The 15169-nt window shown below is 38.0% G+C and overlaps 1 protein-coding gene across 3 annotated transcripts in view; it reads left to right on the top strand.

Moving 5' to 3' along the window:
- The window catches only part of LOC112043737 (ecdysone receptor), a 58093-nt gene that overhangs the window by 33663 nt on the left and 9261 nt on the right, over positions 1-15169 (top strand). Inside the window, exons 2-6 of one of the 3 annotated variants that reach the window (XM_052881711.1) lie at positions 8052-8222; positions 11654-11946; positions 12685-12849; positions 13858-14010; positions 14823-15045. In XM_052881711.1, the coding sequence (XP_052737671.1) occupies positions 8052-8222; positions 11654-11946; positions 12685-12849; positions 13858-14010; positions 14823-15045 (1005 nt within the window). Of the gene's footprint in view, positions 1-8051; positions 8223-11653; positions 11947-12669; positions 12850-13848; positions 14011-14822; positions 15046-15169 lie in introns of all 3 variants that reach the window. The other 2 variants (XM_052881710.1, XM_052881709.1) reach the window with 2 other exon arrangements.

Here is a 15169-nt window from a genome sequence, read left to right as displayed (position 1 = left end):
TAAAAAACATCACAATATATGAATTGGTTGGTAGCTGATTAATATAAAAGGCGTGTTGCTACGAGTGTGCTTACTTTCGCCGCACCCGAATTTCAATGAGGTGTGTGTACCATAGGCTTGTGCAATACCTAAGTTTGGGCAACTTTCACTGACTAGTAGTCGCTTACGCGGTACGCCTGCAGAGTGATTGCGTCGCCGGTTTCTGAGGTCACAGTGAAAGTTTGTAGGTATTGTTCAATCAATCGAATTTGCAAGTCTTCTGCAAATTTGTAGGTTGCTATGGATTTGTATATGAAGATAATTTATGTTGCTAAGAGGAAAACCTTATAATGCCTAACAAGGTAAATTGAGAAATATTCATTTATATGTATAGGTATAATACAGAATAAAAGTAATCTGTGTTGGTATATGGTTTTTATGATAATGAGATTCTGGTTAAAGTGTTTGCTACTCAGTAACTGATTGAGTTATTTTTTTTATAATTCGTTAATTTTACTGGTAGTTCATCTCGCTAAAGAACAGTGCCTAAAAGAATGATATATCAGAAAGATGATTGATGTAAACCTTGATTTCTCACCATTTTCAATACTACCATACATACCTCTTGTTTTGTATTTCTTTAGCACGCTAAATCAAATATTACTAATGTAATTTATTATTACAAAAAAAATGAAACCAAATTTACTTAATTCATATCAACCTTGGTACGGATGTAATTGCAATTTAGTTGTTAACGACTCTTAAATTATTCAATGTGCCGTTTTATTTTGGTATCTACTTCTAGAATTAGTGTTAATTTTCTCACGCATTCATTCATTCGTATTTCTAACATTAATAAATTAAGTCATTCATTTCCGTGAGATAATATATCTGGAAGTTTAGTCTCATCGCGTAGTATCATTGCGTTTTGAGACTAAAATATCTGCTCCTAATTCCTGTTGATTTTGTGTAACTGAATGAAATTTGGAACAGGTGTTGTTTATAAACATTTCATTACAGTACTGAATTTCATCAGACGTTAATGTGACAACTAGATGACACCATAAATTGTAGTTAATTAATTGCGCTACCGTTTTATAGCTTTTTAACTTGTAACTTGTTTAGTGATATTTTTTCTAGCTGGCATCCTATTGATCACTAGACTATTTTATTTAATTGACTAAATTAATGTCAATGACTATCCAAAAAATGGGACAAACATAGAGACGGATATCAGATATAGCAAGTCTTTAAATAAGATCGAGAATTTGAAACAGTCAAATTGAATGTTTGGATAGAAGTTTCTAAACGAAATAGTTATGTTAGTTGTGCTGTTACTTCTTCTCAGCTAGGTGGTATTTAACTACTTCTTACTAATTGGTATTATTTTCCTGGTCTTTTGCAAAGCGTATTTATTCTAAGTGGTCAGAGCTAGTATTAACTCAGTACACGGTGAGAATCCAATACTAAGTATATAATGTTAGTGAAACTAACTTCGAATAACCAGCAATTTGATTACAAGTAATTCCGCCTGTTCACATAGTTCAATACCAAGTTTGGTATCGCTTCGGAGTACAAATCCAAAAGAAGTGTAAAAGTCACATCGCGTGAGAGGAAAAACGAGTTATTATTAGCTTGTAGAGAATCGCGAGCTTGCTCCGAGCTCAGATGCTATCATAAATAATGTGGCGGCGCGGCGAGCGCTGTGGCGGGCGCGCGGGGGGAGGGGCACGTAAGAGTCAAGGCCGCACGCTGCCCCCGGTCGTCGCTCGCGCCCCACTTGTCGCTCGCACACCCTCTCGCTCGCACGGCGCACGCCTTCCCGCTTGCACAGCCGAACGCGCACGACGGTCGCCGAACTCTCACGAACTAGACCTTCTATGCGCCCGCGCCAGAACAGCTGAGACGTAACAACATAACACACTGACTCGGTCATCCGTGCATTCAACTTTTGATTGGCTTTCTTTTTCATGAACACCGATTTGATTGTTGGCTCTATTTATTTTATGACATTAATTGCTTTTCGTTGAATCATTTATTATTGCAGAATGTATTTTTATCTAGGTAGGTACACTTTTATGATTCGTTTACAAATCATAAAATTAAATTTAAGCTTAATCTGCGTATACTTAATAGGTCATTTTACCTACCTAAATCATAACTCACTTAAATATCAATATTATTGTAATGTAACCGAATTATAATTACTTATTTTAAAAATTGTTGTTTTATGACCAAAATTTTGTAACCTAAAAATACTTAATATACCTATAATAATAAAAAATAAGTAATTATTATTATAGATTTTTTAATTCACCTAATTTAAAATTTAAATCGTAGGTGTCACAAAAAAGAGCGCTGAGCATTGCAACTTCGCTACGTGCCTCCAGTGCTGTAGCGTTTGTTTTAAAAACATCATTACAAAATTGTACTACTGCGGTGGCAATCATTTACCTTCACGAAACACCAGCTTTGCACGTTAACATCAGCGTTCTTATTGAGTGACGCTTCTTATAAATGTGTTACGTATTCAAACAACATTCCTATTAGCTCATAAAGCGCTATACAAGAATTCGTAATCAAAGGTGTCGTTAAAACTTGTCACAGTCTACCAAAGTCGCGTCCAATGGGCCGGACCAGTTCTAGCCATCTCGGACACTTTCACCGCGATGAGCATTGCGTCATCATATTCATAACCCACTAAAGTTATAACACCATTCTTTTGACATCGTTTTGACCACAATCGCTTAAACGCTTTATCTATTCTGTGGTTTTGAACACAGACTCAAGAGCGCTTTATCTATCCTGTGATTTTGACCAAAGTTTTATGAGCGCTAGCTTAAGCACTTTTTCTGTGTTATGATTTTGACGACAGATATAAGAGCACTAGCTTAAGCGGTATATCTATTCCGTGGTCTTGAACACACCGCTAGTTTATGTGCTTTATCTGTTCTGTGGATTTGACCAAAAAATAAGAGTTTCCGCTAGTTTAAGCGGTTTATCTATCCTTTGATTTTGACCATAGATATAAGAGCGCTGGCTTAAAAACTTTTCTGTGCTGTGGTTTTGGCTATAGATATAAGAGCTCTAGTTTAAGCGTTTTATCTTTTCTGTGATTTTGACCACAACGCGAGTATGTGCTTTGTCTGTTCTGTAATTTTGTCCACAAACATAAGAGCGCTAGTTTATGTGCTTTATCTGTTCTGTGATTTTGACCAAAAAATAAGAGCGCTAGTTTAAGCGGTTTATCTATCCTTTGATTTTGACCATAGATATAAGAGCGCTAGCTTAAAAGCTTTTCTGTGCTGTGCTTGTGGCCACAGATATAAGAGCGCTATTTTAAGCGGTTTGTCTTTTGTGTGATTTTGACCACAACACTAGTTCAAGTGCTGTATGTATTCTGTGATTTTGTAGAATAAATTATTACATTGTCTTTAATATTTGACTTAATTAGAGTCTACTTAGTTATCTACATACTTAGTAAAGTTAAGCACATTAATTCATAACATAAATTATATATATTTTTTAAATAATATGCCGATTGCTAACATTCTGTGTACTGTTTGATAAACTCTGTATCAGTTATAACAATAACATTAATTTTCACTTATATAAAATGAAATCTCAATGTTTTTGTATATAAATTGTTGCCACGACACGAAACCTTGTGATTGATGTTTATCTTGTTTACCTTTTCGCTACGAATGGGTTATTATCGTTAATCTCATGGTCTCATGAAAGTCAATATCCAATTAAACCAAGATAATGTAACTATTTCACACAAAAACAAAACTTAATATTTGTATAAATCTATAAAAATGCAAATAAAGGTCCTGAATGAGTACGTTTTTTAGTAGGTACCCATATGAATTGGATTAACAGATATATGTATACGAGTAGCCTCAGTTATCTATACTAATATTATAAACCTGAAGAGTTTGTTTGTTTGTTTGATCGAACGCGCTAATCTCAGGAACTACTGGTACGATTTGAAAAATTCTATCAGTGTTAGATAGCCCATTTATTGAGGAAAGCTATAGGCTATATAATACCCCCATATTCCTGACCACGAAGGAACCACGCGGGTGAAACCGCGCGGCGTCAGCTAGTAAATCTATAAAAGTGCAAATAAACGTCCTAAATGAGTACGTTTTTTTAGTAGGTACCCATATGAATTGGATTAACGAATTGATTGATGAATTCTGTTATAAAATAATATATATTCGAGGAATATTGTGTGTTCACGGAAATTAATTCAGCTGGTTCGCTCATAAAACAGTTCTTTTGTCACCGTGGACTATACAGTTTTATAGTAGGGTAGGTAAGCAGTAAATTATTATGAACATAAATTTATAAACTGCCTTATAAATCATCGCAATATATTCTTTCAGTCAATGCGTTAAAGTAGGTACTCGCCTACAGCACAAACCTATGAGGTTGTAGGGGGTTGTAATATCTGGGTCTACTGAACTGATTTTGAAAATTCCTACACCAATGGAATGCAGCATCTTTAACGAGTAACCTTTTATATTCTATCCACGTATTACCACAAGAACGTGATTACGTGACCTACGCGGGTGAAACGCGCGGCTTCTGCTAGTTTATTGATGTTTGTACTATGGCCCCCAACGATGTTTCATACTAGATATTTTACGTGCCTAAATAAATCACCTCAATAGTGACACGAATTTTTCACTGAGCGCACACATGCACAATTTTGTGTTTACTTAGATTAATAGATTTGACACAAATCGACATTGTAGACAATATTTAGGTATTATTATAGAAAAGTCGTATTAAAGTGTTAATGATGATCTAAAAATAGTGACCCGAATTTTCCACATGCACAATTTTATGTTTACTTACATTAAAAGTTTTTACACAACTCGACATTGTAGACAATATTTAGGTATTATTATAGAAAAGTCGTATTATAGTGTTGATGATTATGTAAACGACAAAATTGCTTGAAAGTTAAAAGTATTACATGACAGGCTACATATACACCTATTGTTAATTGGTGATAAACTAAAAAAGGAAAAACCTGGCTGAGTTGGTTGTGGGCTCTTCTCGGACCAAGGCGCATTTGAAACCCTTGTAACTTTAATTTTAAGTTTTCGACTAATTATTATCACCATTATCTTAAGTATAATATTATTACCTGACGTTTCGAAAGCCTATTTGACATAAACGAATATTGATTAATTGATATTTGTATAAATAACTTTCGTTGTTTACTATGCGACTAAATTAAACTAAGACAATGAAGTAGCCACCTTTGTTCGCCTCAGTTTTGGCGCGCTAGTGATATATCTAAAATAGTATAACATCATTGATGGCCCGTGATACCGGCGATCTGACATCTCACGTGGGGCTAGTTTTTTGGCGGGAGTCATTTCGGCCGGTTACGCAACGAGCTAAAGGCCACCGACCCGCGTCAACTCTGGTTAATGGCCATAATAAAATGTAGGTATAATATAAAAATTAATTGCTAGAGAGAGGCTAAACAACCTTGCACGGGTCGGTTGTTTCGCTTTACGTGAAACTCACAAATCTGGCGGCGATTTGGCTGTTTTTTTTTTTTCGTTTTCTGCTTGCTCTTTCGACGTTATTAATGTTATGCTATTATTGGTTGAGCCTTATTTTAAATATTGATTAGTAGAGGCACGTATGTTTAGGTTTAGTTTACAATGTATATTTTTAAATACAAAAACATACCGCTCTTTATACACGCCACAGGTACTTTAAATCAACATGTATATTAAAAGACATTTGACGGCCTCCGTGGCGCAGTGGTATGCGCGGTGGATTTACAAGGGTCCTGAGTTCGATCATCGGCTGGGCCGATTGCTCCAGGTCTCGCTTCGGCAGTGGATAGTTTCCACTACCGTACCGATGCCGTGTAGAAACCGAAAGGGGTGTGGATTTTCATCCTCCTCCTAACAAGTTAGCCCTCTTCCATCTTAAATTGCATTATCACTTACCATCAGTTGAGATTGTAGTCAAGGGCTAACTTGTAGAAGGAAAAAAAAAAGACATCTTCTATATCTTGTACGAGGGTAATTTAAGATGATAGGGTGTAAATCATCTAAAATTTTCATAATTCAATTGACTGGATATTCTTCGCTATCTACCAATTAATATTTAATTATTTCAGATTTTGTTTCAAACATTCTAGTAGCGTCTTTATTTCATTAGATAAGGTTACTTAATCAACCATCGATCGACTATTATTCTCATAATCTTAGCTATATTGGTCTACTTAGAGGAATCCTATCGGAGGAAGGTTAGTAAAAGAAAAGTTCGATTAATGTTTCAACTTTTAAGGAGTTCCGACTGCCGAATTAATTTCCAATTGCCGAATTATTTTCCACTGCGCATCGCATACGTACCTACGTGCAAGTTGAATACAAAACTGGTGGCAAATCTCATTTGTATGCGGACAGTGACTCTAGCCACCTTTTGTTTGGGCAGGAAGCATCCAAACTACCACCGAAAATCACTTATACACATACAAGTCGTATCTCACTCACACAAAACATTTTTTTTTTTTACAAGTAAGCCCTTGACTACAATCTCACCTGATGGTAAGTGATGATGCAGTCTAAGATGGAAGCGGGCTAACTTGTTAGGAGGAGGATGAAAATCCACACTCCTTTCGGTTTCTACACGACATCGTACCGGAACGCTAAGTCGCTTGGCGGTACGTCTTTGTCGGTAGGGTGGTAACTAGCCACGACCGAAGCCTCCCACCACCCAGACCTGAATCAATTAAGAAAACCTCAATCGGCCCAGCTGGGGATCGAACCCAGGACCTCCGTCTTGTAAATCCACCGTGCATACCACTGCGCCACGGAGGCTGTCATTAACATCTCGTAAAAGGAACGTTGCATTAACAATAATGTACAAAATCTCTTTATTAATAGCAGCCTGGAGTTGGGAAGTTGGCGGTGTTAGTACACCCCCGTGCCTCGGAGAGCACGTAAAGCCGTCGGTCTTGCGCCTGATTTCGAGAGTGAGGGAAGAGAGAGTGCACCTGTGCTTGCCTGCATTTGTGCACTATAATACCTGCGTAGGTACATGGTTAATCTCACCATGAGATTAGCCGCCGTGAAGTCGGTCGGTCGGTCTTTATTTTCTACTTTAACATATTATTATTAAAGTAGAAAATAAAGATTTCCACCCGCCCGCCTACTCTGTAAATGGTTCATGAAATGTATGCAAATTTTATAGCGTCCGATTTTAGATGTTTTCAACACAGCGTTCGCTGGGCCACCACTGGACACCGAGTTTCGTTTATTGCGCAGTTGCATTAAAATTAAAACCTGTTGTTGATGTGTTGTAAACATTAAATTTAAGGGAGTAACCTGTAAATAAATAAAACTTGTTATTCCACTTTATGTTACAAAAACAACAGCAAATTCTCGCAACACCAGACATCTAGAAACACTTTCTATTGCCTGATAACGATTTATATGAAGAGTTTTTATAAAACTTTTTACGACGTTTTTCTGTATGTTTTACGCGGCAAATATTGTACTTACTCTACCTTCCTAATGAGCCTTAGTTTATCATGTTAAGTAACCTGTAAATAAATAAACCTTGTTATTCCACTAGTCACTTTATGTTACAAAAACAACAACAAAATCTCACAACACCAGACATCTAGAAACACTTTCTTTTGCCTGATAACGATTTATATGAAGAGTTTTTATAAAACAATCTACGTTTTTCTATATGTTTTACGCGACAAAATACTTACTCTACCTACATAATAAGCACTAGTTTCTCATATTATACTGAAGTATATCTGGCCAACCATACTAACGACTACCAATCTTATTAAAGCGCACCAGATGAGTGCACAAATGTGTGCGCACACTTGTCTATTCCCTCATCAGCATCATTATCATCTGCTCATGGATGTCCAGACAGATAGACATGGGCCTTTTATAGTTTCTTCTACGGTTCTGCAACCAGCACCTGTTGATATGTTTATGTCGTCAGGCCTTTTACTGGCGAACATTTTCCTTAATACAATAGCACTAACAGTCGTTTCCCCTCTATTCCAGGTCGCGAGGAGCTGTCGCCAGCGTCAAGCGTGAATGGCTGCAGCACAGACGGCGAGGCCCGACGGCAGAAGAAAGGCCCGGCGCCGCGGCAGCAGGAGGAGCTATGTCTCGTCTGCGGCGACAGAGCCTCCGGATACCATTATAATGCGCTCACATGTGAAGGATGTAAAGGTAAACACGCATATCCATACTGTAGCTTGGCAAATTCGTTCGTAACACGCCCGACTTCATACCCGCCAGTCTTTCCCCCCGTCGCCCGCATATCATGGGAGTGTCATCAACGAACTTGCCAAGCTATAGTATATCTAATTAACATCATCTCTTTATCCTTATTCCATTCAAGACAGCACCATACTTATGTCATCTTTTCCATTCACTTTTGTCAACTTATCACTAACTTATCACTAACTCCTTTTACACATCTTCTTTGGTTTTCTTCTCCTCTTGTAGTGTATCTATTTAACATATTACAGTCCATTTGGATTTAGTGGTAAGAATACACCAAGCGCGTTTGTTTGTATTTATGCTAAGGTTTAGAACGTTCCTCCAGTTACGCACCAACGCTGTCTTCAGTTGATTTTTTGTCTGTACCCTTTACCACTACTTCCAAAACCAAACGAACTTCCAAAACTGGACTAACTATATTATGATTCTCGTAAACTTAAGTAAGTAGTCTAGGAAGGCATCGTTTTCATTTCGCATCATCACTGCCAAGCATTGTCTATTGTCATTTGTAATATTTTGGACATCCTCATAGTTTAATAACCGACCCGACCGGAGGGGGAATATGTTATTTGACTGTATGTTTGTGTGTCTAAACAAATATTTTGATTTTAGCTTGTTTGATAACATATAATAAAGATAGTTACGAAACTTATCACTACAGTTATAATCGTATTAAACCCAAAGGAAAAACTACTTTAACATACATTTCCTGTGTAGCGATCGTTTGGCAACGACAAATGTTACAAAACAACTGCAGTTTCATCAGCACAATTGGCGTAAACTTTACTACAAGCACCACGTGTTTGCATACGCTAAACCATAGGTTCTCAAAGTGGGCGATAAAACTCTCTTGTGGGCTTTTGGAATTTTATGAGGGTCCCTTTATGACATGATAACACTCCCTATCTCTGTTCGTGTTTTCTCCCTGACCTGACAAATTTGGTAGACCATATTAGTGCAGCTTTGGATATCAGCTGTTCTGATACATTTAGAGATTGCTGCAGTTTTCTAGTAAGGCTAATAAGCAGAGAACAGAGAGATTTTGCTGGTATTGCGCTCTGAAATATCATAAGGAATTGCTTTGAAATTGAATTGAAATGCTTTCTTAAGCTTAAGCATAATATTTCAGGAGGTTCGGGTAAGAAATATTCCGTTGGGCACAATAAAGTTGAGAATCTATGCGCTAGCGATATCACCGAGGCCCTTGTCCACCACGCGCCCACGAATGCGCCAATTTAGCGTTGAATTGGCGCATTGTATCGGTTATCAAGGCTGTTAGGCTAACACACTGTATGGCGAGACAGAACGTCACAAAGCCCGTCTGCTTCACGTCTACTCGTATACTCGCCCGATTCATCCGATCTTCCTGTATTGTTATCAAATGTATTTGAACATAGTAAGTAGGTAGGTGCGTGTTGATAATTTTTTGCCTCTGTGATTTCCCGTTGACAATGAGGCCATTTTTGTATGGAATTTTCTATATCGGTTTCTTTTGTGTTCTTTTTCATTCTTCCCTTTTCATTTACATAAATGTGCTCTTGACTTTTTTGTGGTATACAACGTATTGGTGGGCAGATATTTATTTAGGAAGGTTTCTACTTATACCTACTATTTAAGTCCTAATACAGTATTTTCCGACTAGTTAGAGGGGAATGGGAATATTGGCTCCAATGTATGTCCTAAACACAGATAAGAAGTAACGTTAGCTTTTAGAGCGATGCCTGTTATTTTTTTTTTTTATTTTTCATTCTACAAGTTTGACTACAATCTCACCTGATGTTAGGTGTGGATGCAATCTAAGATGGAAGCGAGCTAACTTTTAAGGAGAAGGATGAAATACACACCCCTTTCGGTTTCTACACGACATCGTACCGGAACGCTAAATCGCTTGGCGGCACGTTTTTGTCGGTAGGGTGGTAACTAGCCACGGCCGAAGCCTCCCACCAGCTAGACCTGAAAACCTCAATCGACCCAGCGGGGAATCGAACCCAGGACCTCCGTCTTGTAAATCCACCGCGCATACCACTGCGCCACGGAGACCGTCAAATGTGGTTCTCAACATAAACAAAACACAAAGATTAGCAAGCATAGATTTTATTGCCAGGGAAATATTAATTTACATACTTTTAAAAATTGTATATCGAATTTAGCTGTACTCCTTATTGATTTGACAGATCCTAAATTAACCTAAAAATAAAATATTGTTCGCATGTAAATGTTTAATATTCATGAACGATTTAAATTTTAAATGCATTAGAAGTGGCAAAGGTAATGAAATTCGGTAAAATGTTGTATTATGTTCACGGCGGGCCGTGTTAAATACATCTTTATTTTTAACCTCTAAACTACGCGTTCTGTTTGTTTGATGTAAGAAACGTTCACCTCGTAACTTTAGTGTCGATGCCCGCCGCCCTTAAGACAACCTTTCTTATAATTTGCGCTATCTTATCTCGGTCTAAAGTGCGTCTAGGTATAGTAGGTGCTATACCTATTGTTCTAGCACTTTTTTTTTTGATGAATCACGCCAGAACAGCTAAAGGATGTGGAATTCACAGATGAGTTTATTGATAGCGTTTAGCAGAGCTGGCCCGTCCATACGGCGAACGGAGCAGTCGCTCCAGGCGCCAAATCCTAGAGAGCGCCTAAATGATAATCCTATACTCAACCGTAGACGGTACTGCGCCTGATTTTCAATTGGTCACCCCAGAGTATGGTCGAGATCTTTGCGTTCCATTCTTACTTAACGCTCATAATTTGGTATAGGTATCTACATATTATTAGGAACAAATAGGAGAGGCGCCATAATTGGATCTCTTACTATTTTAAAATTTACTTCGTGCCGGCGCTGGCGTTTAGGAAGGCTTCCATTGTGATACAGGTCTTGTTTTGCCAAAATGGCACTTCGACGCTTTCAAATCTGCCTAACCATTATAACCTAATCTCCAATTTTGGCTATAAGCTATAAATATAGGATAATGTTGTAATTAAATTACCTAGATTAACTTTTAAATCATTACTAATATTAAAGGCTGGCTGCTACATTATCAGCGCTATTGTAACGATAAAAGCACTTTTTTTAAAAGAAGAAGGTAATGGGAATATTGGTCATATTAACAAAAGATATGTCAAATAGACATATCTTTTGTTAATATGACCAATATTCCCATTACCCCTCCAACTTGTTGGGTAAGACTGTATGAGTAATAATGAGTGTATACGACAATAGACCAACGGGGCGGGCATCGAACCACCACCTCTCTGTGATGAGTGGGCTATTGAGGCTCTAACGCCTCTTTCTCGCCTCGCCAAAACAAGACACTACTGTTTTTTTTAATCCAATCCATGCTAATAGTCCCTAATTATGTTTAAAATTTCAGGTTTCTTCAGACGGAGTGTCACAAAAAATGCGGTGTACATATGCAAATTCGGGCACGCGTGCGAAATGGACATGTACATGCGGAGAAAATGCCAGGAGTGCAGGTTAAAGAAATGCCTCGCGGTCGGCATGAGGCCCGAGTGCGTGGTGCCGGAGAACCAGTGCGCGATCAAGAGGAAAGAGAAGAAGGCGCAAAGGGAGAAGGACAAACTGCCAGTCAGCACAACCACAGTAGACGATCACATGCCGCCCATAATGCAGTGCGATCCGCCGCCGCCTGAAGCTGCTAGAATTGTAAGTTGCCTTCATCGTTATATTTTCATGAGCTACCCGGATCAACAACCGGCTGTCCTATTATAAAATTTGTCTGATTTATAAGATCGATCTAAATGTAAGGTTATTGACAATGACTGGGCCCGACGCGATGGTTGAAGGTGCTTTTCCAGGGGTAACACCATTAATTTCCCAAATCTGGGTTGGGAAACTAATGCCCCAGGGCTTCATGATCCCAATGGGCATAGTTACATAAGGTTACTTGATAAATGAGGCAGTTTGCCTTCAATGCATGCATAAAATTAAGACCAAGTACATTGTTTTTGATAGTAGTTACAACTATCCTGTGATTTTTAGTTTAATTGATTATTAAGTCGTGCCTAACTCAAAAGTACTAAAACTAATGAGATTTTGTTGCAAAAATGTTTACAAAATAATAATTCCACTGTAAATTTTTTGCCCTCGACATTGTCTGCGAGAACTTTGGTATAATATTTTGAAGAGTTAGTTTTCTTGTTCGTCCTATTTCAGTAAAACAAAGTCCAAAGGTTAATTTTTTCGCAAAAAATATTAAAATCGGTCCATTTGTTTGTGAATGATGCTTCAAAAATACTTCTCAATAATTGCTGAGCATATTTTTTTTGTAAAGTATAATTTGTATATATTTAGAAGTGCATGCATCATACATACCTCTCTAACGTCACCGACGACAAATGATTAATGTTTGTTGTTTCCTACGTGAAGCTGGAATGTTTGCAGCACGAAGTCGTGCCGCGGTTCCTATCCGAAAAGCTCCTGGAGCAGAACAGGCTAAAGAACATCCCTCCACTAACGCCGAACCAGCAGTTCTTAATCGCGAGGCTCGTGTGGTACCAAGACGGTTACGACCAGCCTTCAGAGGAAGATCTCAAAAGGGTTACACAGGTAAGAGATACTAAATATGTAATAATAAATATTAAAAAATAAATCTATAATAATCAAGATTACATTGGCATTATTGATAGGACTGGGGCCTTCTTTAGTACTGGACCTTATCAGAATTAATTAATTTAATAAATATCTTATCCCCATCACTATCTTAGCCCCAAAGTAGGTACAGCCTGTATTATGATAGCAGATTCGAAACACATCCAGACACTGGAAAACACCTATGCTCATCACACGCATATTTTTCAGTTCTGAGTTTCGAACCCATAGCCGTGAATGCAGTAATCAGGGTCACTAACCACTACTCCATCCGACTGTCTAGCAAACTCCACCGATAACTTCAATTTAGGAAATCCATTTTATATTAATACTAATTGACAAACAGATAGCCCATCTGATGTTAAATGGGAAACCATCCTTATAGAAACGCTTCGCAGAAACATGCTAGGAACATGTCTTACAATGTGTTGCACTGGACCTATAAACCTGAGGCATTTTTATGTCTCGTGAGGCTTTAATTAGAACAACAACCATGCTCTTTACACGGAAAAAACCAATGTTATTTGTCGGTAGACATAAGTATGGCGACATTACTTCTCCATACTTACCACTGTTAAAAAGAACTCTAGCTTTAGTTCTTTTTAAACAAGTATTCTCGCTTCTTTCCTGCATACCCTTACATTTTAATACCCGAATCATGGGGGTGCATAAAGATAACTGGTTTACCATCTATATAAACTTGTATTTGTTCAAAGTAAGCCCGCTTCCATCTTAGATTGCATCGTTACTTTAAATCACATGAAATTGCAGTTAACTTGTCTTACTGTTGTACTTAAAAATCGATCTTTGAGAATTCATCATATTGAATTTTGAATAACATATCATTCACGCAAAATTTCAACAAGATCGTTTGAGGGCGGGACATTTAAATAAAAATAGTAAACTATTTAATATTTCAAGGTCAATTGAATCTTGAAAAAAGTGTATTATTTGTAGACTTGGCAGGCAGACACAGAAGAAATCGGCGAGGCGTCCGACCTGCCCTTCCGTCAGATCACCGAGATGACAATCCTGACGGTGCAGTTGATCGTCGAGTTCGCCAAAGGCCTGCCAGGGTTCGCGAAGATCTCCCAGCCCGACCAAATCACACTTCTAAAGGTAAAACATTTCTCAAATCTCACAGCTTTAAACTATTATCTGTCTGTCAAACAATTAATAATTAAAAATCTAAAATCTAATCGTTCTACACTTTGCTCAGACACTGGTGTCCTATACAGACTAACCGGAATATTAACCACATTTAAATTTAATATTACCCTAAACATTGTCCTGATACCATGAGTCCTATAAACGACAACCTTTATAATCCTCTTTCTGAAACTGAGCGTTATAATTATGAAGAACTATTTGCAACGAATGGGATAGTAATAAAATACGTTGCTGGTAAAATATAGTAGCTCAAGGGAACCATACTCGTATGCGAAGGTATAATATGTGCCGACATTAACACATTAAATGTACCTGTCTGGTCGAACCACTTTCGAGGGACAACGCCCTTTCCCTTCACAAGATAGAGTCTATATTATATAAAGTTTATAATTTTTATAGCAACATAACAGTTGATACATATTGTACTTTAGTAATACTAGATACCAATATAATAAAGTATATCGTCAAATGTACCGTCACTTAATTTTTCTGTATAATCTTACACAAATGAAGTTACTACTTAAAATATCTTTAACAACGAATTAGCCAAGTTGTTCCAAATGCTGAGCGGGGAGCATCTATGACAAGTTTTCACATACGGAACGATATAGTGACAATCGAATCTATATAACGTAGGTACAATAACAATGTACTATGTCGCTGAATTTGACTCTATTTTCGAGTTCTTCACAGTGCTGTGCTAATGTGTAGGTAGAGTATAACATTAATCCATACTCATAAGGTTCATGTTTGTCTGGCAGGCGTGTTCGAGCGAGGTGATGATGCTGCGCGTGTCGCGGCGGTACGACATGTCGACTGACAGCGTGATGTTCGCCAACAACCAGGCGTACACGCGCGAGATCTACAACAAGGCGGGCTTCGGCTACGTCATCGAGAACCTGCTGCACTTCTGCCGGTGCATGTACGCCATGTCGTGGGACAACGTGCACTACGCGCTACTGACGGCTGTGGTCATCTTCTCAGGTCAGACATTCATGAGCCTATTTTAACGGCCCAGAAAAGCCTTATACAGGGCCAGGCCTCCCATATCCGCTCCAGTCCAGTGCGGATTGGTGGGCATAGTTTAGACCACTGCCACATTTTCATG

This window comes from Bicyclus anynana, chromosome 5 (genome assembly GCF_947172395.1).
Source record: "Bicyclus anynana chromosome 5, ilBicAnyn1.1, whole genome shotgun sequence".
NCBI lineage: Eukaryota > Metazoa > Arthropoda > Insecta > Lepidoptera > Nymphalidae > Bicyclus > Bicyclus anynana.
Note: the sequence above shows the minus strand (reverse complement) of the source record. Positions and strands in the feature narration are given on the sequence as shown.